General features: G+C 46.5%; 2 protein-coding genes across 4 annotated transcripts in view; both read right to left on the minus strand.

Annotated features, from left to right (window-relative positions):
* Window positions 1–22,892, minus strand: part of TMEM72 (transmembrane protein 72) — a 142,355-nt gene that overhangs the window by 69,653 nt on the left and 49,810 nt on the right. The window lies entirely within an intron of this gene.
* On the minus strand, window positions 180–21,394 carry CXCL12 (C-X-C motif chemokine ligand 12). Of its 3 annotated transcripts, none has more exons than XR_014157102.1 (5): window positions 21,195–21,394; window positions 15,410–15,527; window positions 9,563–9,649; window positions 1,233–3,675; window positions 180–1,186 (listed from the first exon to the last, which is right to left on the minus strand). XR_014157102.1 is itself a non-coding variant. In XM_081864459.1 (3 exons), exons 1-3 carry the CDS (start codon window positions 21,256–21,258, stop codon window positions 9,559–9,561), a joined length of 273 nt encoding a protein of 90 aa, XP_081720585.1. In that variant the 5' UTR covers window positions 21,259–21,385; the 3' UTR covers window positions 8,921–9,558. The 3 variants fall into 3 exon arrangements, 1 of the variants encoding a protein (XP_081720585.1); XR_014157103.1 differs by having other exon boundaries at window positions 180–1,192; XM_081864459.1 differs by lacking the exons at window positions 180–1,186; window positions 1,233–3,675 and having other exon boundaries at window positions 8,921–9,649; window positions 21,195–21,385.

Genomic DNA, 22,892 nt, shown 5'->3' on the forward strand with positions numbered 1-22,892 from the left:
GCTACTCTTCCACACCGTATTTTTTTTTTTTTTGCACCAAAGGAAAAAGAGTCATACACTACTTACTGGGAAAAGAGCAGGAATTTGGAATACATTTTTTATTATTATTATGGAAATTACATGTGCTAACATAATTTGCAAAGACATATAGCAGTTCTCAAAAAAAATATTATTATTAAAAAAAAAGCACTGCATGAAATATTGTTATAAAGCTGCCTTTTGGAAGATAAGAGTCTTTTTCACATTATTTGGGAAGATTTGTGGGCAATTGTGTGCAAATACCACACACCCGGGGAAGTCAGTATAAATTGCATCCGAACCACTCTGAAAAACCAATAAATATCATTAAGGCGCTTCCACAAGCAGCTGCTTCCAGTCCAGCCGCATTGCAGCTGCTCTGGGTGGAAAAAGTAGCTGTAAGTAGTAGACATTTCTCTACATACCACCTTAAGAGGCATAGCGACAATTGGATTCCATGTGATGGAAGTGCCTTCGTAGTGTTTCTTAAGCCATATTGGCAGGCCCTAAATAGATGCTGCTGGTCAAGGGGAACTGTTTTGTTCTGCTGCCGTTACATCGCCTGGGGTTTAAAGTTCTCCATGGTAGTATTTCTACATGTCACCATTCCAGAGGATCTTGGGAGGAGAGAAGCCGTAATGAAGAGAGTAGGTACATTTGCTTCTCTGACTCACAGGTTATCAGCTCCAAATGCCCTCCTGAGGCTTTCCACACACCCCAAGGGATAAAAAGTGGGGTAACTATTTGTTTCGAACCGTGTGGAGAAGCACATAACCCCCAACTTTTCTCCAGTGAAAACAGAGACTTCCCCTCTTACATTTCTCTGATGAAAATAGGGGCATTCTAAGGAAAACCAGGACATTCTGGATTAAATCAGAAACTGGGACAGCTTCTGTAAAATGGGGACTGTCCCTGGAAAATAGGGACACTTGGAGAGTCCAGAAACACCTCCAGAGGGTGCAACTTGGAGTAAAAAGATAAAATGTCCCGTTTCTCTCAGTCCAACATTTCAGGGTTCTTAATAACAAAACCTACAGGGAGCTGGCCTTTCGCTTTACTCAATGACTACAGACTTTTCCCTGTCATTCAACAGCTTCCCCAAGGAGCAGAAATACTGGTTTTGACAAACGCTAATGGCCAAAGATGGGTTCCTTGAGTCAAAGTACGTCTCTCTCTTTCAGTGTTCTGCTTCCAAATATATTAATGGGGGGCACCTAGACCAGGTATGATGAATCTTTGGCCCTCCAAGGTGTTGCTGGAGAGCAACTTCCATCCGTCCCGGCCAACACTGCCAACAATCAGGATCATGGGATTTGTAGTCCAGCAACACGTGGAGGGGCAAAGGTTCACCATCCCTGGTTGAGACTCCTGGGTCCATTCCTGCAGATTCTGAGGTGTCTTTTGAATTCATTTCTCCCCTGATAAATGCATTATCAGCAACAGCAAGAAAGGCAAATTAGTGCAGCTAATAACTGACATAGGCTCTACCTGGACTCGTTATCCATCACTTTCTTATGCTTTAAACATTCATTCATCTTTTTTTTAAAAAAGGCACATTTTACAGAAACATATTTTGTCATTTTGCAGTTCCTTAAATACCATGCATTGCTGCCATCTACTTCTAGCTAAAGCCCAGTGTAAAAAATTCTCCTGTGATTTCCTCCCCACATTTATGGGAACCTAATGGTTTCAATGCTACTTTCCATTTCCCCATGTAGTGTTTTTGTTTTCTTTCCCTCTGAATTTCATTTTCATCCATCATTCGCTTCAGTGTGGGAAAGCTTGTCATTTTACTCCTTCTCTCACTTACAGGACAGGCATGTGAGCTAGGGCCTCCATAAGTCACTATAACAGGAGGAGCCCATTCGCGCACTGTTCTGCCACATGGAGGGAATTTCAGGGGCATCCCTGAAGTCTCTGCGCCCTGGCAGAGTCAGCTGAACAACTGCGCTCTGTGTTGATAGATGGGCTCGAGTGTCAAATGAGGGATTTGACACAGTAAAATTCAGCTTTCAACCTCTGTCTTAAACTGGGCCGTGCTCAGATCAACGCAACTACGTGAATGTGCTAAGCAAGATTCTTTAAACCAATCTGTCAGGAGAAAAGTCACAGGCAGATAAAAGAACAGGTTGGAGGATCGGGAACCTTGTACGCTTGCAGGGGCTTAGCTGGAAACTTTTGTGCTCATCATCTCTCCCTTTGGCAGTGCATAAATGCCAGCCGAACCCCCTCATCCGTACAGATTCCCATGTGCAAGAGAGCTTCTAACACCCATCTATGCCCCAGTTTCACAAGCAACATCTTTTGTGTGGCTTCACCTTTGGTACATTACTCCAAGTGATGGACGAACAGGATAGCTAACAGACTCTGGGACTAGCCAAAGCTTCTCTTTGGCATCACACATTCAATGAGAAAGGGAGACGCGAGGTCAATCCCAACACTTTTTGGCATATCAGGTAAGTCTCTGGTGCAAATTCAGCTCACAGCGAATCACGCTTTGGAGCGATTCACTAAAAGCAAAGACTGCAGCTGAGCCCATGTTGGACTGGGCTCAGAAACCAATGCACCCAAGAGATTTCAGACTTTCAGGCGCACCAGCAATCTGTGATCCCAACAAATTATCCAGATAATTTTGGCACCTGATTGCACATTCATCAGCACATACACACCCCAAGCAGTCTCTAATCTATATGCATAAGCACCCTCAAAAAGATATCCCCTCACAGTGCACATAACTCCCCTCTGTATGTTCTCTGATATTTAATACATTCTTTTTCCTTTTGGAAACGAGCACTTTTTACCACTTTAATTCACAGGGGGGAGTGGCCTGCTATTCTGAGCACGCGTGAGCCAAAAGCACACAGAAATTTAAACTGCGGCAACTTCTGCAATTGCAGGTTCCCCAAAAGTGACACAAACACAGCAGTTACCACACGTGAAATCAACTTGTGGCTCACGCATTACAGAGCTCGCGAACTCAGGCCATTTTCCCCTGCGGAAGAAAGATCCAAAAGTCCTATATGTGCTAGTTCAACATTTCTGAAAGAGGAAATTCCTAGGTAAGGTCATTCTTTCAAAACCATCCTTTTTAGACCCTCGTTCATTGGGCTCACAGGAATAGAAATTGTTCACCTGCACATACATGGAATGCATCAATCACTTTTTGTGCATACTCTGGTGGCTGCAGGATGACTCAACTTCCACCATAGGTCTGCAAGAAAAAAAGAGTGTTCTCTACAAATGTCAGTGGGACACACACACACACACACACACACACCCTCATTCCTTTCCATACAAATGAACCACAGTAGATTGTTAACCTGCATGGAAACTTCTGGTAAGTGCCAGGGTTCTGCACAGCAGAAAGGAATCGCCATATACGAAGCAACATTTATAATCTGCTGCTGGCGTCAGTGCTAGTACGTGATAAACCAAACTTCACGGAGAGTTCCTGCTACAATCGGCTAGTATTGGCAAAAGGCAAAGGCATTCTGTGCGAACAAGAGGCTCTGGGAAGTGCATGAAGCGCCGCTTTGTGCTGCGTGATAAAAAGAGATGCCCTCATCGCTCCCTAATAGCGGGACCTCTGCTTTCTGGCTTCTACAGTGAGGCATCCTGTGGACAGCTACAATGCTGGCCTCTTACATCTTGAATCTCCTGTTGATAAAGAACAGAGTGAGAGTCTGTTAAGGAAAGGGTCTGAGGGAAGATGGTCGGCCTGTAAGGAAGCAACTGGACGCACACGGCAGCGTATGAGGCCTGCCGAGGACGTGGGCACGCAGCTGCTATTTACAAAACTTGAAGAAAAAGCCTTTTATGGGGAGACTGCTGTTCTCCAGTTCCACGGCTAGCTGTGCTCATCTGAAGTCACATAATGAACAGTCACATAATGAACAGTAAAACCAGGGCCCGTTTTCAGCCGGAACTCACTGGAACTCAGTTCCGGCACCTCTCAGGTGGGCACCGTTGCCATTACAGTGGTACCTCGGGTTACATACGCTTCAGGTTACATACGCTTCAAGTTACAGACTCCGCTAACCCAGAAATAGTGCTTCAGGTTAAGAACTTTGCTTCAGGATGAGAACAGAAATCGTGCTCCGGTGGCACGGCAGCAACAGGAGGCCCCATTAGCTAAAGTGGTGCTTCAGGTTAAGAACAGTTTCAGGTTAAGTACGGACCTCCGGAACGAATTAAGTACTTAACCCAAGGTACCACTGTATAAGAGAACACAGTGAGTTCTAGCACCTCTTTTTCTGGAAGAACAGCACTGAGTAGAAGGCATACAAAACACACCACCAAAGGCATTTCTGTGAGGAGGGAAGCATCAGTCCAGGGTGTTCTGGAGAGTGTGATTCATTTCGGCACTGTAAGTGGGACTGCACGGCAGAAAGAAAAGTGGACACTTCGGGACAGAGATGGATATGCACTGAATAAGGAGATGCTCCTTAACCTCTATCCCATAAACTAGCGACGTTCCCGTTGTACTGTTGAGGCAGGAAATATATGGGTGTTTCTGGCCACAGCACCATCTCTTTCTCTTATCTGCATCTCTAGATGTCTGGTTTTAAGACGCCCCCCACTCTGAGCATCTTCTAAGTCCAGAATTGGATTTGTGTCCCAGTCCACACCAGGAGCAGGTCAACAGTTGTGTGCAAGTCTATGAGGGGGTGTGCTGAAGGGGGCAGCTGCCCATGGGCTTGGGTTGAAGCATGAGCTTAGAAAGGGACCCAAAAGCTGGAGAAAAAAATCAAATGAGAAAAAAAATGCTACTGTTAGCAGGTTCTCGAGGAAGTCATATCCCTGCCTCTCGCCTCCATCGGTGCAGTAGGCTAGGTAAGTACGCCTTTGTGACTTACCTGGTTCTTTATGCATGTCTTTCTTTGGTGGGGAAATCATTCTGAGCAGCAAAACAAGCATCCCTTTGAAGCAAGCTGACCACAAACCCTTTCTAGGCAGCCTCTTCTTCATTATATGGGTGCAGAACAAGCCAAACTTTAGGAAGCTGGTGTAATTTACACCTGGGCAAATTATGCTTGGTGTGCCTTGTCGCTGTTCAAGCTATAGCTGGCTGAGCTGCCCTGAGTCTGGCAGAGGGAAAACTAAGATATAATTTGACGACCCATCTTGCCAGTACAGTGGTACCTTGGTTCTTGAATTTAATCCATTCCAGGAGTCCTTTCAACTTCTGAAACAGTTTGAAAACAAAGGTGAGGCTTCTGATTGGCTGCAGGAGCTTCCTGCACCCAATCAGAAGCCACGTCAAACATTCGGCTTCCAAAAAACGTCCGCAAACCAGAACATTCATTTCCGAGTTTGCGGCGTTCGGGTATCGATTTGTTCGGGAGCTAAGTCATTTTACTACCAAAGTACCACTGTATAACTTTCACAGCCTTACTCGGTCATGTGACTGAGCTGAAAAAAGGGGTTAGCCTCCTCCTGCCTTGTCCTGTCACCACCACACTCCCACAAACTGCCACCTTTTCGGGACTTGCCGCCATCTTGGCTGAGCCCGATCTGAGCCGAGATGGAAGACTTATGGCAGCTATCTCTGGATCAGCTGAGATGAGACCCACCTATTCTAAAATCTGGTCAACCTGGCAAATCTTGGGTGTTAATCACTTTCTAAAAAGACTGACGTGGGTTTTTCCCTGGTGCAATCCACGCTGACAACAGTGCTGTTCCTCCGAAGATACTCTGCGCTGTTGCTTCTTATTTAACCAGCTTTGTAAACAGCGATGAACAAGAGAGGTACCTTCTTAGGTGAAACCCTTCCTCATTTTTTTCTGCCTTACTTTGAACCCAGGAATATGCATTCTCAGGACCAAGTCAAACTGATGAGGGTAGAAGTATCTTGACAGTTTGGGGGAGTTTTGTTTTTTACTTCAGTGCATCCACACGGTCTATGAATTTAGGGGCAGGAGGGAGAAAACCACGTAGGGAATATTATTTTGATGGAGAAAGCATTCCATAGGGGAAAGGGTTAAGCATCCCTCTCCCCCCGGCTGCCCCTCCCCATCCTCTGGAAAAGCTGGAAGGCTGTTCACATCTCCCCCATGTCACGTCAAGTTTGGTGGTGGTCCTCAGAACCTGGTTTACGAATCGACTCAGGCAAAACTGAGGCACTTCGGGACAGCACCTGAAACTAAAGTCCCTCATGACAGATGTAGCTTCAAAGACTCCCTCAAACCCACATCTTTTCTGTGAAACATCTGGCTTCAACCCAAACAAAGCAATCTCTGGTTACCTGGGGCTCTCTTCCTTACCTTCACAATCTCTCTAATTATTGAAATTTAGAAGATAGGCTTAGTAGAGCGAAAGACCATTGTTGAGTTTGGGGGTTAAAGCAGCATGTACATTAATAGTGTAGTAGTAGTGGTGCTGGTATATTATTATTATTATTATTATTATTATTATTATTATTATTATTAATTTCCATAAAAGGTATCCACAGGTTAGTAAGTTTTAAGTGAGGACCTGATTCCTTATACAGTCGTACCTTGGAAGTCGAACGGAATCCGTTCTGGAAGTCCATTCGACTTCCAAAACGTTCAATAACCAAAGCACAGCTTCTGATTGGCTGCAGGAAGCTCCTGCAGCCAATCGGAAACCACGGAAGCCCCGTCGGACATTCGGCTTCCGAAAGAACATTCAAAAAACAGAACAGTCACTTCCAGGTTTCGATTGTTCCGGAGCCAAAATGTTCCGAGAACTGGGCTGTTTGACTTCCAAGGTATAATGAATTGCATTATTGGCATGGAACATAACAGCATAAAAATTGCGCACAGCAGCCGACCAGAAGCCAACCCCCCTGGGTTTTACGTGAAATTTGCCAGGATGATTTTTCCATGAATGAAATCAGAAAATGTTGTTACCCAACCTGCACCTTAGGGATGGGGTCTTAAATCAGTGGCGTGCAGTGAAATTTTTTGTAGGGGGACGGTTAGGGCCAGAGGCGCCAGCTTGCGAGGACGATGGGGGGGCTGACATCGAGATATCACATCCCGTGAGTGAGCATTGTGTCTCCCTCCCTAAGGAGGGCAGAAGCTTCCCAGGCTTTGGGAAGGAGGTTTCAGGCCTCTGATAGGATGCTAGAGCCCTGCTGCCCCCTTCCCAAAGCTGGGTGGGGTTTGGGAAGGTGGCAGGAGGGCGGGAACATTTAGGGAACTAGCCTAGTCCCCCTCGTCCACAGACCGCACGCCACTGTCTTAAATGGCAACAACAACAACGAAATAAAACTGCCAAGACAGGCAAGTTAAGACAATTTCCATACGGGAAAGAGATCCTCGGCAGAACATTTCCTTGATTTGCATACCATACTTAATTTTGTCCTGCGTTGTAAATTTAAGTACAGTGGAACTTTGGTTCTCAAACTTAATCCATTCCAGAAGTCCATTCGACTCCCAGAACCGTTTGAAAACCAAGGTGTGGCTTCCGATTGGCTGCAGGAGCTTCCTGCACTCAAGCGGAAGCCATGTTGGGTGTTCGGCTTCCGAAAAATGTTGAAAAAACAGAACACTTACTTCCAGGTTTTTGGCGTTCGGGAGACGATTTGTTCGTCAACTAAGCCCTTTGAGAACCAAGGTTCCACTGTACTAGTGAGGAGAACCATGACACAACCGAGAGATGTGCATGACTCTGCATTTATTTATTTATTTTTATTGTTTTGGACATTGTCATTGCTGCCTTCCATCCCTAGTAGCGCATGGGAGAGCAGTAAGGAAAAGGTAAGCAGTTAGTGAGCAACAAAAGTTATTTCCTGGCAAGACGCTTTCACTTCACATTGTAACCACGTGTCCTTAGTCCACCACACATTCAACAAGCAATCTCTGCCTAAGAGATCTTCGGATGGTCTCTCACGCACACATTCAGACCCACACGGACGTGAAATTTAAGCAACTTACAACAGCCCGTCTAAAAAAGTATTTTATTTCAGAAAAATAAATTTCCAAATACAACTGGGCTTTTGTAATATAAAAAATAGCCGCTTTTATTGCTAGAGTGTGTGTATATAATATATATATATATTTATATATATAGTATGATATGCAATACAATGTTAGTACATGTGAAAAATAGAAACTATTGATAAACCACATTAATATAACTGTAGATATTCATTTAACACTCCTTTACGGGCAAGGCAGCCTTTAAGCTGCCCATAGGCTCGTGGCTGCAATTCAGAGATTATAAACTGATTGACAGATAACAAGTGTGCTTTGAAATAAGCTTCTTTGGAATGTAGAGGAAATTCGGTACTGTGCAGATGGGCAAAACGGGTGTTCAAAACAGGAGCTCAAAAGGGCACCATCCTCCAGGGACATCTTTTGTGCAAGCCCTTTAGAAATTGAGCTTCTGCAAGGGCTCCTGGTGGATTGCACTAAACCTTTCCAACAGGCCACATTCACACGAGATAATTTCTCCAGAGCCTGTCTTGACCACAGGTACAACCTGGGCCCAAACATTACTGGTAAAAATGAAAATCTTCCAGGTGTCTCTTAAATCAGAAATCAACTGGTCACGGGAGCAGCTGAGGGCGGAATCCCAGGACAGCTCAGTAAAAGCTTTTGTGCTTAGTCCAGGGGCAAGCTGGATAAGAGAATATGCAATGGGTTCGAGAAAGCTTGTCTGAGGTGGACAGCACTGCAGCCCTGATCTCAAACTCTTAGTTGATTGGCTGAAGGCTGCAGTAACAATTTATCAAGGGCCAAGAATATAATCCTGATCCATAACTGACAGATCACATTTGCAGTATGCATTCTAATTCAAATAGAGCATTCTAATTGTTGATAGTGGTCTGTGGTGTCTCCGTGGCTCAATCATCCCTGCATTATCCGGACCCAATCCCAGAGAAGAGAGGAGACGAAAAGAGAAGCAATGTAAATAAACCTCAAGCAGAGCACTATGAGCTTGTGAGTATGGTTTAATGAAAAGCTGTGATGTTACAATAAAGGAGAGAGCGGGAGAAGATTTGGCTTGCCCTGAACCTAGTGGCTGCCTGAAACATTCCTCCTAGATTTACCTCACTTAGAATATTTGTCAAACGCCAAAGGAGCCCCTTTAATTCCCTTTTGCCTGTAGGGTTTGGTCTGCAAGCAGTTCAGATCTGTTGCAAAGGTGCCGAATGCCACAACCCGGGCTACTGCCCAAGCCCACCATGGCACCTCTCTCTGCAACACATGGCTCATGGATCAGTTTAGGAGTAGTGCTTATCTAATGTGCAATCAATCGTCAGCGATCGGATACCACAGGCTGGGTCAATCAACGCGTTCAAACCGGGGAGCGAAGTGAAGGAATTAATGTTGATTGTCAGAATTGCCTGAGGGACGCGGAACAAACGTGGCCTCGTTGGGACCCAATCAGCAAGCATCTCTCTGGCCCCAAATACCGAAATCTCTTAAAACGCCCCAAATGAGAGCAAGGCCTGTTTTCAATGAAAACTCGATCCATCTCGGTTAGACCTAGCCATCAGCACGTTTTTTTTGTTTTGCTTTTCTGTTTTGTTTTACCCAGGGTGCGTTTAGGTTTAAGTCCTTTCTCAGCTTACTTGTGCAGATATTTCTCCAGGTACTCTTGAATCCACCTTAACTTGGGATCGACGCAGATCTGTTTGCTGCTGTTTTTCAGTCTTGCGCTGTTTAAAAAAAGGAGGAGCGGAGAGGGAGGAATTTCAGAATAAGTAAGAGAATGAAAACCCTGAGCAAGAGAAGGCACTGTTGAATTTTGTTGGGTTCAACTCCTGGACGAGACCCAATGAAGTACCGTATTTTTTGCTCTATAAGACTCACTTTTTCCCTCCTAAAAATTAAGGGGAAATGTGTGTGCGTCTTATGGAGTGAATGCAGGCTGCGCAGCTATCCCAGAAGCCAGAAAAGCAAGAGGGATTGCTGCTTTCACTGCGCAGCAATCCCTCTTGCTGTTCTGGCTTCTGAGATTCAGAATATTTTTTTTTTCTTGTTTTCCTCATCCAAAAACTAGGTGCGCCTTGTGGTCTGGTGCGTCTTATAGAGTGAAAAATATGGCACATTATCCTTTTTACATTACGCAGTAGGCAGCTAATGAAAGAAAATTTCAGTGGTGGTGAAATCAGCCAGTACAATGACAATAAAGCACCACACTGAATATTTCTACAGAAAACCTTTAAGCATTTTCACAGACCACAAGGAAAAGGCCCTCTGCTGTGCTCATACTAGTTAGGCCTAGAAGAGAGCTAGAAGTCTAACCATTCCATCTTTAATCAGGATGGTTTCCTTTCAGAAAGCTGCAGAATCATATTGATTTCCATAGGCTTGATTCTGATAACTGCTTGTTTTGAAGCAATCTCAATTCTTACATTATCTGATTGGCGGTTTTTCACTTTTTCGGAGGAAATAAGAGCCGACTTTTATTTCCAAGTAAAAATTTTCTTCACAAAGCTGTTCAAATAAATGGCAATTTTCTTAAAGAGTTGCTACTAAAGGACCAGAGAATGGCTCTGGGAATGAGAGGAACATGTCTATGATCCAACTAATATTCCCTCTTGCCAAGCCTTGTAATATTTTAAATAAAGACTTTTGTGATTTGATTTGCATTTAGAGCATGGATGTTTGTCATCACTGTAGATTTTTATGCAAAATTTGAATTTCAGGTTCACACAGATTGTTAAATACTGATCACCACACCGATTGCTGTACATGATGGAAACATCAACCATAATTCAAATATTTGTATGCTTTTAACACACATTTTGTAATAGTATAAAATTACTCCTTCTTTCAAGAAATGTGTAGCTTTTCTCCTCTTAACAGGAGACTAAAGTCTTTTTTAGTATTAAGGATGGAATATCTTAGTCATAGATATTTTCATTAAATGTGAAAGGACTGATTAACAGCTGGTTTGACAGCAGCATAAATTTTGGAGTTGACAGCACATACATGTTTTGTTTTGTGAGTACCAGGTCCTCATTCCAGGGACAGAACTGCTTTTTGATCAATCCACACATAACTCTGGGACCCCTCTTTCAATACACACCTACCCTGGCTCTTTGAAGGCCTGAAGTTTCATCATTATTCCTTTCAAATGAAGGGATCCCAAGGAGTTATGTATGTGTGTATATGTGTGTGTGTATATATACACATCCTTTGAAACATCAGATTGTGTTTACTTGCACAGTGATTTAAGATGGAGCGTTTTAAAAATGGTTATATGTAAAACTTTTAAAAATGAAAATATGCCCCAAATTCCCCATCCAACTATGCGAAGCAGATCGCCATATAGAAGGTCCTATTGTTTTGATTTTCATGAACAAACGGTGCCAGATAGAAGGAAATCTGTACTTGATAAATAAACAGGCGTCAGAATCCATCGCCAGGCTCCTTGTGCTGCCTAGACCACCAACCCACAATGCAATTAGCTGGCTGAAGTAAAACCAATAAATAGTTTCCTTTCATTGGAGATGAGAAACTTCTGTTATGACAAGCTTAATTGGGTGTGTCCCCTTAAGCTGCGGGAAATGGTAGATACACCAAGATAAATAGTGCCGGCAACCTGGTGTGAACCAACCACGACTCTGAAGCAACAACTATCTCTCTCTCCCAACGGAGGTAATCTCTTAGGCCAGGCTTCCTCAACCTTGGCACTCCAGATGTTTTTGGCCTACAACTCCCATGATCCCTAGCTAACAGGACCAGTGGTCAGGGATGATGGGAATTGTAGTCCCAAAACATCTGGAGGGCTGAGGTTGAGGAAACCTGTCTTAAGCTGACCAGAGCTGTTTTCAGTGTCAAAGTCACACATGGGTGTAGCTCATATCAACCCTGACCACATTGACCAAGCTGGCTGGGATTGATGGAAGTTGGGAGTCCAATATTATCTTGAGGGCACCAGATTGACTTGCTCAAGCCAGCTGCTGAATTAGGGGAAATTTGTAACTAGACGGGAGTGGTTGTAACACTCTGGTTCCAAATAGGTTTACCGAAGGAGATGTCAGTCTACCACGTCCTACAAGGCAGGCAGGACCAACCCTCTCTCAAAGAGACCTTATTATCTCCTGGAGGATATAACTAGCCATGATGGGCAAGAATCACAGGCAAGAGGCTGGGCAAATCTCTCCAAGCATCTTGTCTACGCCCTCAGGCTGCCAAAACTGAAACATCCAAGAGACCTGGACCAGTCAGTGTTTTGGGCACACCTGTACTGGCAAGGATGGAGAGGGTAGAATCAGGACTTCATCTCACCCGATGGGTCCAATGGAAGCAGGTTCCAAAATACCTGGAAGAGCTCTGCCGGACGACTTTGAAGATGCAATGATGGCAAAAAGTGTTACCGTATTTTTTGCTCTATAAGACTCACTTTTTCCCTCCTAAAAAGTAAGGGGAAATGTGTGTGCATCTTATGGAGCGAATGCAGGCTGCGCAGCTATCCCAGAAGCCCGAACAGCAAGAGGGATCGCTGCTTTCGCTGCGCAGTGATCCCTCTTGCTGTTCTGGCTTCTGGGATTCAGAATATTTTTTTTCCTGTTTTCCTCCTCCAAAAACTAAGTGCATCTTGTGGTCTGGTGCATCTTATAGAGCGAAAAATACGGTACTTTCTTGCCACCATCATCACAACAGAGTACACCTGAGCTCATACCTATGTTTCGCTTGTCTCTAGGCACCTAGAAGTGTCTTTAACTGGGGGGGGGTGCTCAAGGAAGTCCAGTATTTAGAAAAGGCCCCCGCTGTACTGAATATAATTGTAAAACACCCGGAAGCTCTGCTCCCAAGGCCCAGCAAGTCAGGGGTTACAGCCCGGGAGCTACATTTCTTCCTCTCCTCTATCAAACAACCTTGAATGCAATGGGAATTTTGTTTCATTGTTTTACCTGCCCTCCCCTCCAGCTGCCCTGGTTAAACTTGGGGGGGGCAGGCAGTCTTTCCAGGAGTCATGCAAAACATTTGAGATGCTTCTTCACTCTTTTCACCTGCTTAAGGCATGGCCAAACTTGGCCCTCCAGCTGCTTTGGGACTACAATTCCCATCATCCCTGAGCAATGGTCCTGTTAGCTAGGGATGATGGGAGTTGTAGTCCCAAAACATCTGGAGGGCCAGGTTTGGCCATGCCTATCTTAAGGGGACACACCCAAAATCTAAAAAGAACCACCTTCTTCTACAAGTCTGACAGTTTCTGTTTAAAACTAGCAAAATCCAACCCATGTTTGGTGCCTTGGAGTGTAACAGCTTACTAGCCCATCTCCGACACTGGATAAATTCATCGTTATTGTTCGAATAAAATTTAGGCATCCCTGCCTTTACAGATAATAATTATGCTTAGCAGATAATACATTGGACGCAATGTATTACCTTTTTTCTTTTAATTAAATCAAATTTAATACAGCTTCCGCCAAAAATCCCCCACATAGCATTAAGATTATAACACCATTTTACATAATCTGAGGGTGTTTACGGTCTACATATGCTTTCCAAATTTGCTAACTGCTTCCCTTACGTATGAAAAGAAAGGGGGACCAGGTTCCATCAAAGGTGTTTCTCTTTTTAACAGTTTTCCTTGCCCTTTCTGGCGATTTTAACTGGTGAGCACAGTCCTTAAAACCAAAAATAATGAACTTCAATAGTTTGGTGCATTGCCTGAAGTGGCCGCAGGGAGGCAGGCAAACAGGCTGTGCGCTGTATCAGAACTTCTCAGCCTCTTCTCTCCCCGGTTGCGTAGATCTCATTTTAGTTAAAAGAAAAATAGGCAAATGATTGTTCTTTTTTAAAAAAGGGGAGGGCATATTGAAGTTCTTCCAGATCCCCTCTGTTTCTGTCTCTGCTCACCCCTTCCCAGCCACCATTCAAGTTTCCTCTTAATTTCCACTTAAGCACAAAGAGCTTCTTAGACCTAAGCCCACTCTCTGCGGCTGGGCTAGACAAAGAAGCAAAGAGTCATGTTTCACTGAGAATGTTTCTCAAATTGGACTCTTTATCATGCAAAACAAGCAATACAATTGGTTTAACATGTTTTCCCTGCTTAAAGTGAGTGGCATGTGCCCAAGGCCAAGATAAATATCTCAGGGAGAGGAATGCAACTACCGGTAAATAAATTTATTTATTTTCAGCATTTCCATCTAGCCACAACTGCAGTACAATATGCCAGCTGTGGGGAACCTTTGACTTTCCCTGTCCATTAGCCATGCTTACAGGGGTTGCCGGGAGTTGTAGTTCAGCAACACCTAGCGGGACTAAGGTTCCCACACCTGCATTATACCAAACAGTTTTTCATCCAGTACAAAATTATCTTTCGCATCTGAAAAATCGCAGGATAGGCATATTCTCCCCGCCACATATTAACCCAATTATGAATTAATTAACTAGGCTAATAACAACAACAAAACCTATTGTCGGTTCTAACCCTTACAAAATATTTTGAGAAGGCAAAGCAAGTCTACGTTTGCACACAAATTTAACAATACAGTGGTACCTCGGTTTTTGAACGTTATCCATTCCGGAAGACCATTCGAGTCCCGAAACGTTCGAAAACCAAGGCGCAAAGGGCAGTCGGCAAATTTAATAGAGAAAATTGAGAAAAATAACATATGCACTCAGCGGAAACCGTTCGACTTCCGAGGCGTGTTCGAAAATGGAAGCATTTACTCCCGGGTTTACGGCGTTCGAAGAACGGAACATTAGTCAACAGAAACATTCAAAAACCGAGGTACCACTGTATTTGGAAATTGTTTCTATAAGTACCCTATTAGATTAAGGTCCGGTTAACTACAATAACGATTCCCCCACCCCTCTTTTTGTAATGTACACAACATATTTTTATGTTGTCATTGTTGTTCTGTTTTGTTTTCTAAGGTAAAGGTAAAGGGACCCCTGACCATTAGGTCCAGTCGTGACCGACTCTGGGGTTGCAACACTCATCTCACTTTATTGGCCGAGGGAGCCGGCGTACAGCTTCCGGGTCATGTGGCCAGCATGACTAAGCCGCTTCTGGCCAACCAGAACAGCGCACAGAAACGCCGTTTACCTTCCCGCCAGAGTGGTACCTATTTATCTACTTGCACTTTGACATGCTTTCAAACTGCTAGGTTGGCAGGAGCAGGGACCGAGCAACGGGAGCTCACCCCGTCGTGGGGATTTGAACTGGCGACCTTCTGATCGGCAAGTCCTAGGCTCTATAGTTTAACCCACAGTGCCACCCGCGTCCCTTTTGTTTTGTTTTCTACATTGGTACTATTTCTTGTTTCCCATTCTTTTCTGTGTTTTGTCTTACTCTGTGCATTTGCGTTTTTGTACTTTTTATGTCAATAAAGAATATATATTTTTTTAAAAAGTTTACAAGAGAGAGAAAAGAAGGCATTTGTCCTGTGCTAGCAGCACTTGTTCCAGAGGCAACAGCGTGCAATTCGGGGGGAAAGGGGGTGCAAACTTACATGATCTGCAGAGAACAGCCGGGGACAGTCAAGATCTTGAGGTGTTTCACATGGGACTTGGCGACATTGCTCTCAAAGTATCTGCATGGGCAGCGGTAAGTCAGGCTGATGGGCTTCCCTGGAGGGTGGCATAAAGAAAAGGATTTAGATGCCCTGGGCTGACACCAAGACCACCTCGCAGTGCAGATTACAAGATTTAAGGGGAGGAGAGGAGGGAAGACTTCTTCCTGGCATTTTTAACACTTTTGCCAAGCTGCAGGGGTCCCAGCCTCTTCAGTTCTCGTTTCAGCTTTTAATCCCGGTGTTTGTGGGTTTTAGAAGGCGAAATGGGGCGCGAAACTGGAACCTCAGAAATGGAGAAGCGCTTTTCTTTCTTTTCTTTTTTTTAAAAAAGGAGCTAGCTAATTGTCCCAAGTGGCTGGGGGCAATTAAGCAAGATAAAGGCTGCAAATGAAAAGCCCTTGGCCCCTTCAATGTTATTCCTGCCAAGGGGTTTGACCTGAGGCCAAATGCAAAGGCAGACAGGAGAAGAAAGGAGGCCCTCAGCTCTGCAAAGCCAAACAACACCCCCCCAATAACCCCAGGGATTGCAAGCAGAGAAAGGGAGAAGGGAGCCGAGCCCTTTGGGCTACCCGAGGACTGGCCCAGATGTGGCTCTTCCAAGTCCAGTTGCTTTTGCAACTGCGGAATAATGGTAATTATGGGGCGCCAGGTCTCACAGTAAAGCGTAATTCAGGTAGTTGATGGCCCCTCTGCCAGATGCAAATCCAAAGGTGTGGGGAGAAAGGAGATGATAATTTCTGCAGATTCCCCCCACTGAATTTGCTCCAAAGAACCCTCCAGAGCTGCGAAGGCGTCAGGAGAAGGAGCCCATGAAAACCACCTCTCCCATTTTTAGCAAAACAGTGGTACCTCTGGTTACGTACTTAATTCGTTCCGGAGGTCTGTTCTTAACATGAAACTGTTCTTAACCTGAAGCACCACTTTAGCTAATGGGGCCTCCCGCTGCCGCTGCACCGCCAGAGCACAATTTCTGTTCTCATCCTGAAGCAAAGTTCTTAACCCGAGATATTATTTCTGGGTTAGCAGAGTCTGTAACCTGAAGCGTATGTAACCTGAGGTACCACTGTACATATTCAACACAATTATTCTTGAATGTGTGTGTTTGCGTTCTTTTTATTTATTTCAAAAAAATTATGCACTGCTTGATCATTAAAAAAAAAAAATCCTCAAAGTGGTTCTTATTCATTCAGATGAACACACTCAACAGCACAGGTTTCTTCCAAGTAATTTTCAAAACACAGGAAACTCAACTCTTGGGTATGATAAGACTATCAGACAGCTGACAAAATCTTCACATAAAGCAATAGTCAGCATCTGTGGAAATGCTATTTAAATCCCCTAAGAACAAAACAAAATCCCAGCAAATTCACCCTTGTTTACCGCTTCTCAAGGTGTGTGTTACCTTCTCCCTCTATAGCCCTAAGGTGACAGGTGCTCAAAAACCAGGCTAATGCTGAAAAAAAAAGTCTGTATTTTATTACTTCCACTCTCCTGCAATCAGGTATTTCCACCTCCCCGAGTGATCATGCAGTCCCTTTCAAAAGTAACTGGAATTCCAAACTCTCATTTCGGAACTGAATTCTTTACATTTAGAATCCACCGGGCCTCTTTTCCCCACGAATAAGTGGTCATTCTGCCCATTTATTATTATTTTCCTAGTTCCCCCAAGAAAAAAATCTGTTGATTTATTATCGTGTCTGAAAAAATGTTCAACTAGTGGGTCTGCCAGTCAATTATTTATTTATTCTGCATTTGTGTTCGCCCACCTACTTCTTAGAAACTGGTATGTGTGTGTTTTTTAACAATCTGCAGTTTACATATAACAATTTACAAACTCTACGTATCACATGCCAATGGTTGCCTGTTGTAAACTCCCTAGGGTTAGACCTTTTCTTGCCCACGACAGGATTATAAAACTCCTAACAATTCTTGCAGGGAAAACTCTGCCCTCAGGGGGGCAAGAAGGGTGATTTTTCCAGGTTAAGACCCACAACCTATCTGATTTACAACAGCAAATTTACGACAGTAAATCAGATTGTACTGGCAGATCTCTGAATGATTTGCAGGCCAGCAAGGCTTAATGGGCCCTATTCCTTAAAGGTTCAAAAGTGACTCCACTGTACTAGTGAAGTGTTGAGATAACCAGAAGCAGTTTCGTTTTTTTGTATGGAAGGAAATATTCAGTGTTGTGTACATGAATGACAAGCCCCTGAGCTCAGAAGTCTTAAAATTCTATTTCTTTTGCACCAAGCTATGGTTGGAAGATCTTGGGTTAGAAACAAAGCCTCAGATTTGCCCATTTCCATTTCACAGTATGTATTACTGTGTACAAACGGGTTTTTAATGTTCCCAGTCCTTTAGTAAATAAATAACTGCCTGTCCCTGCAGACTGGTATATCTCTCCATAAACTCCACCGCTGGTTAATCCTCTTCTCAGTTAACAGTAGAGAGGAAAACAAGGGAGGAACTCATCCTGTGTATGTATTTGTCCCTTTCTGCATGCCCAATAGCTTGGTGTTGGGGGATTTTGACCAGAGACAAAGCTCTGGTCGCAGAAAGCATGAGAACCCCTTCTCCCTTTCCTGGATCCCCAGTCCAAATTAGGACGCCACACATCCCTCCTGCATCTGCTATTAGCAAAAAAACATCAGGGGATCCATTCACAAATGTTCTGCATCAGTGACACGTAAGTTAGAGCACAATGTGAGGGTTTGGGGAGGGCAAGTATAGAGGGCTACTCCATCATGTGATTCTGAAGCTGCACAGACCCATGAAAGACAGCTAGATGAGATATCTTCCATAAAGAGAAGGTTGAAAGTATACCAAAACGCAGTACAAAGGAAAATGAAATAAAGAGAGATGATGAAGCTGCAAAGAGGTAGAGGGAAGTCAATTAATCGTAGCATGGAAATGCACAAGTTTAGAAGAGTAAATAGATGATTTACGTAAACGAAGAAGAAAAAATGGTGTACATCTGTAATTTTTAAAATGCAATGAAAATCGATTTTAAGAAATGAAGTTGCACAGACCAAACAAACGTCTGTAGTTGCCTCTCTAGTGAGGTTTCACCTGAGGATGCAGAAAAAACGGGGAGCTAATCTGGCTGGCCCTGCCCGCAACACCCCCTCCCCGCAATTGCGGGCACAGACTTTGGCACTTAGCTGCAGGTTTGAAGGAGTATATCCTTTGCACATGCTTAGCTGAATCTTCCCTGTGTTCGAGATCCAGGATGCCAGGGGGATTCTAACCATCTTCAGCTTAAATGCAGGACCCCCCCCCCCCCCGGGTGTCCTTTAAATTGCATGGCTGCAATTTAAGCTGGTTTTTTTAGTACAGTGGTACCTCTGGTTAAGTACTTAATTCGTTCCGCAGGTCCGTTCTTACCCTGAATCTGTTCTTAACCTGAAGCACCACTTTAACTAATGGGGCCTCCCGCTGCCGCCACACTGCCGCTGCACGATTTCTGTTCTCATCCTGAAGCAAAGTTCTTAACCCGAGGTACTATTTCTGGGTTAGCGGAGTCTGCAACCTGAAGCGTCTGTAACCTGAAGCATATGTAACCCGAGGTACCACTGTATTGCCTTTTTGCATTGTTGTAAGCCGCCCCGGGGAAGAAATCCAACAAGGGTAATCCGGAACTGGGCTTAAAAGCCTTGGGTCTGCGATCTCGGTTTGTCCCCCTAACTTTTCCAAGCAAGGATATTGTGGCTTCAAGTCACAAAGGATGAAGGACTCATTCAGGGTTCTGCACCTCTAGCCCAGCTCTGCCTACACTGACTCTTCTAGAATCGTAGAATTGTAGACTTGGAAAGGGCCCAAAGAGTCCAACCCGCACCCCATGCAGCTTGGCTGAAAGCAAAGCAAGGAGACTCTCCAGCTGACTGCCCCTTGCGGTAGGGGTCCCCTCTTTCCCCAAGACCTGGCCAGGTATGCAAAAACAAAGGCAAAGGAAGAAGGCAAAAGCAGCTATTGCCTGTGTTTTTCCAAAGCTGCAAAGGATGGCTCTCAAGCCTTAGCTTGCATGGAGAGAAAAGGAGTATCTCCAAAAGGAAATCATGGCAAGCTCCTCAGTCCCTGGGTAGCAGCAGGTGAGGGCACCAATGGGTGATCTCTTCCCCAAGAACCTGCAAGAAGCTACTGAATATAAATTAACCGGGTGAAATTTGGATATTTCTCAAACCAAAAGAGCAGCTGGAACAGTCAAGAAGAGCAAGAGATTTAACATCAAGCCTGCCAGTTGCAGAAGACCTGTAGGCTGGGCTGCTACAAACCAGGATGCTCAAGAGATGCTGATCCAGCCATCACCTGGGTGAATTTCCTTGATTCAAAGGATTTTGAGAACCGTAGTTTACCCCTCACAGAACTACAATTCTCAGCAGCCCTTAACGGTGCCCAGAAGTATTTGAGGGGGAGAAATGAGCTTGCATTGAGCTCAGAAGCTTGTAAGCGGCCTCAGATTGCAGGCTGGGGCGTGGAAGGAATTTATAGCATAAGCTGCAAACGGTGGGTGCAAGTGTCCAAATTTGGCATCACTGCCTGAACTGGGCTGCGGGTCTCATAGGCGACTGTGCAGCCCGGGAGGGGAGAGCAGCTTAGGGTGGAGAGAGATGCAAGGGTCGTGCGGCCGCCTACCCCGTCGGTTCCCGGGCTTTGCTGGATGAAGGCGCAGGTGCGCAGGGCTCGGCCTTTCCACTCCCAGAAAAAAAGGGCCTCCTCTTTGCGCGGAAGGGAAAGGAAGGGGGCTTCGCGCAGCAGCCCCGCCGTCGAGGTGCCTGATCCCAGGCAACCGGTCCGCTGGCGGTGGCGTCGAAGTCCAGAGAGGGGCTACCAGGGTGCGGAAGAAAGCGGGGACGCAGAGAAAAGAAAACCCAACTGTCTCTTCCACTTGAGCCTTCGCGCACAAGAAAGAGAAGCGCCCGAGGGCGAAGATTCAGCCCTTCGACGGCGGGAGGAAGCGGCGCTCAGCGCTCCCTCTACGCCGGAGAGAAGGCGAGCGAGGAGGAAGGCTGACCCTACAAGTCCCTGCATCCTCTTTGGGAACCACTCCGTACTCTTTTGAGCGGTTTTACTCGGGAACAAGTGGATTGGCTTTTTTTGTGGGTTGGGGAGAGTCGTGCATAGCAACTTTCCCGCGGGACCCCCCTCTCCGTTTCCTTCGCATTCCTCATTCTGGACTGACAAGCCGTCTGCAGCATCTATGGGGAAACTTCGACAGTCCCGCCGCGTTTGCTACTTTCGAGGGGAAAGGGGCGCAAAAGCGGGTTTAGGAGCTGCCTGCCGCCCATCGGACTTCGCTCTGGCTTCGGCTACAAAACGTGGGGGGGGGGGCGGGTTATAGAAAAAGCCCGCACTTGACGGCAGAGCAACGGACGGGTAAATGGGCAAACCCCAGGCCTTACTGAATGTTGAGATCCATCCAAAATGGATCACCCCGCTCGCTGCTCTGGAACAGGAATCCGGCCACCGACGCCCTCCCTGCCTCCCGCTTCTCTCCGCTAGCCAAGGGTGCCCCCCGACGGAGCAGCCCCAGGAACACCTGCGAGGAGCCCCGACAGCCCTGGGCTGGGGATCCAGCCGCCTCCGCTCCTCTCTCCTGCTTTTGTCTGCCGGGCGCCCTCGGCCGGGACTGGCCTCCCCGCGACGGCGCTGGAGTTCAAGCGGAGGGCGCGCGCTCCCGTTGGCCCCCGACGGGGCGGAGGGCGGCTTGCCGTCCAGCACTTACCGTCGGCGGCGCGGAGGGTCCCGAGGAGCAGCAGCAAGGCGAGGAAGGCGGCTTTGCTGTCCATGGCGGCGGCTGGTCTGGACTGGGAGCCGGGTCGTCAGAAGAGCTGCAGCTGTTTGCCGTCGCTGCGGATTTGCGCGGCCGTCTGCCCGGGCCGTTCCTCCCTCCCGCCCATCTATAGGGGCTGGCGGGGCCGGGAAAGGGGAGGGGGCTCCTGGAGGAGTTGGGGGGAGGAGGAAAAGGGGCCGGTCGCTCGGATGGACCGCCTGAAGCACGTTGTGATATCCGCCCGCCCTCCGAACAGGGCTGGAAAGGAGCCCAGAGACTTCCTTGCCCGCCCGCCCCCCCCCCCAGTCCGGAGACGCGGCAGAGAGATCCCGAGGGGGCTGTGAGCCCCAGGGGCTCTTCGCCCACGAAACATGCCCCCCCCCATCTCGAGAAACGGACTTCCGATGTTGCTTTTGCTGCTGCTGTCCGGCGCCCTTCTCACCACCACCCCCCGCCACGCCTTTTTGTTGTTGTTTAGTCGTTTAGTCGTGTCCGACTCTTCGTGACCCCCTGGACCAGAGCACAGCAAGCACTCCTGTCTTCCACTGCCTCCCGCAGTTTGGTCAAACTCATGCTGGTAGCTTCGAGAACACTGTCCAACCATCTCGTCCTCTGTCGCCCCTTCTCCTTGTGCCCTCCATCTTTCCCAACATCAGGGTCTTTTCCAGGGAGTCTTCTCTTCTCATGAGGTGGCCAAAGGCTTGGAGCCTCAGCTTCACGATCTGTCCTTCCAGTGAGCACTCAGGGCTGATTTCCTTCAGAATGGAGAGGTTTGATCTTCTTGCAGTCTATGGGACTCTCAAGAGTCTCCTCCAGCACCATAATTCAAAAGCATCAATTCTTTGGCAATCAGCCTTCTTTATGGTCCAGCTCTCACTTCCATACATTACTACTGGGAAAACCATAGCTTTAACTATACGGACCTTTGTTGGCAAGGTGATGTCTCTGCTTTTTAAGATGCTGTCTAGGTTTATCTTTGATTTCCTCACAAGAAGCAGGCGTCTTTTAATTTCGTGACTGCTGTCACCATCTGCAGTGACCATGGAGCCCAAGAAAGTAAAATCTCTCACTGCCTCCATTTCTTCCCCTTCTATTTGCCAGGAGGTGATGGGACCAGTGGCCATGATCATCGCTGTGCCTTACCAGGTCCCTTTCCCAGGAGAGAGACCCCTTTTGGCTCGCAGCCTCTCTTGGCAAGTTCTGTGCCCTGGAGAGCAACCCCGGAGGGACGGCGTGGGGGGATTACTTCTGCAACCAGGGCCGGTTCCCGACGTGGCGGCTGGGGGGGGGGGCTGGGGGCTGGGCAAGATTCCTGCATCTCCTTCGCATCTGCCACCAACGCGGGGCTAAGTGAGCGGAGATGTGCTGTTGTGAGTGTCACTGCTGGGTTGTTGCACAGAGCTGGGGATTGCCCACACCCCCATTTCTGCTGGCGGTGGTGGTGATCGTAGGCGTAGTGCCCGGTGGTGGGTCGCGGTGCCCGCCGTCTATCAGCGCAGAGCGCGAAGCAGGTCAAGCAGCAGGGATTCTTGCAGCCGATCATCCAAGCCTCCGGGCACCTTCGGGGATTTGGGGAGGCCAGGGAGCCAAAGGGAGAGCGGCCCAATGGCCGAAGAGAAGACCTCTTGATTTCTCTTTCTGGAATCAAGC

Source organism: Podarcis erhardii (genome assembly GCF_964252035.2).
Source record: "Podarcis erhardii genome assembly, chromosome: 5".
NCBI classification, from domain to species: domain Eukaryota; kingdom Metazoa; phylum Chordata; class Lepidosauria; order Squamata; family Lacertidae; genus Podarcis; species Podarcis erhardii.

Excerpts from the sequence above, each read along its gene's own strand:
- CXCL12 (XM_081864459.1), bottom strand. The coding sequence starts at position 21,258 with ATGGACAGCAAAGCCGCCTTCCTCGCCTTGCTGCTGCTCCTCGGGACC. Across the intron at positions 15,528-21,194 it reads GACCCTCCGCGCCGCCGACG|GGAAGCCCATCAGCCTGACT; the intron begins GTAAGTGCTGGA and ends GCCACCCTCCAG. Across the intron at positions 9,650-15,409 it reads GGCTGTTCTCTGCAGATCAT|CGCAAGACTGAAAAACAGCA; the intron begins GTAAGTTTGCAC and ends TTTTTTAAACAG.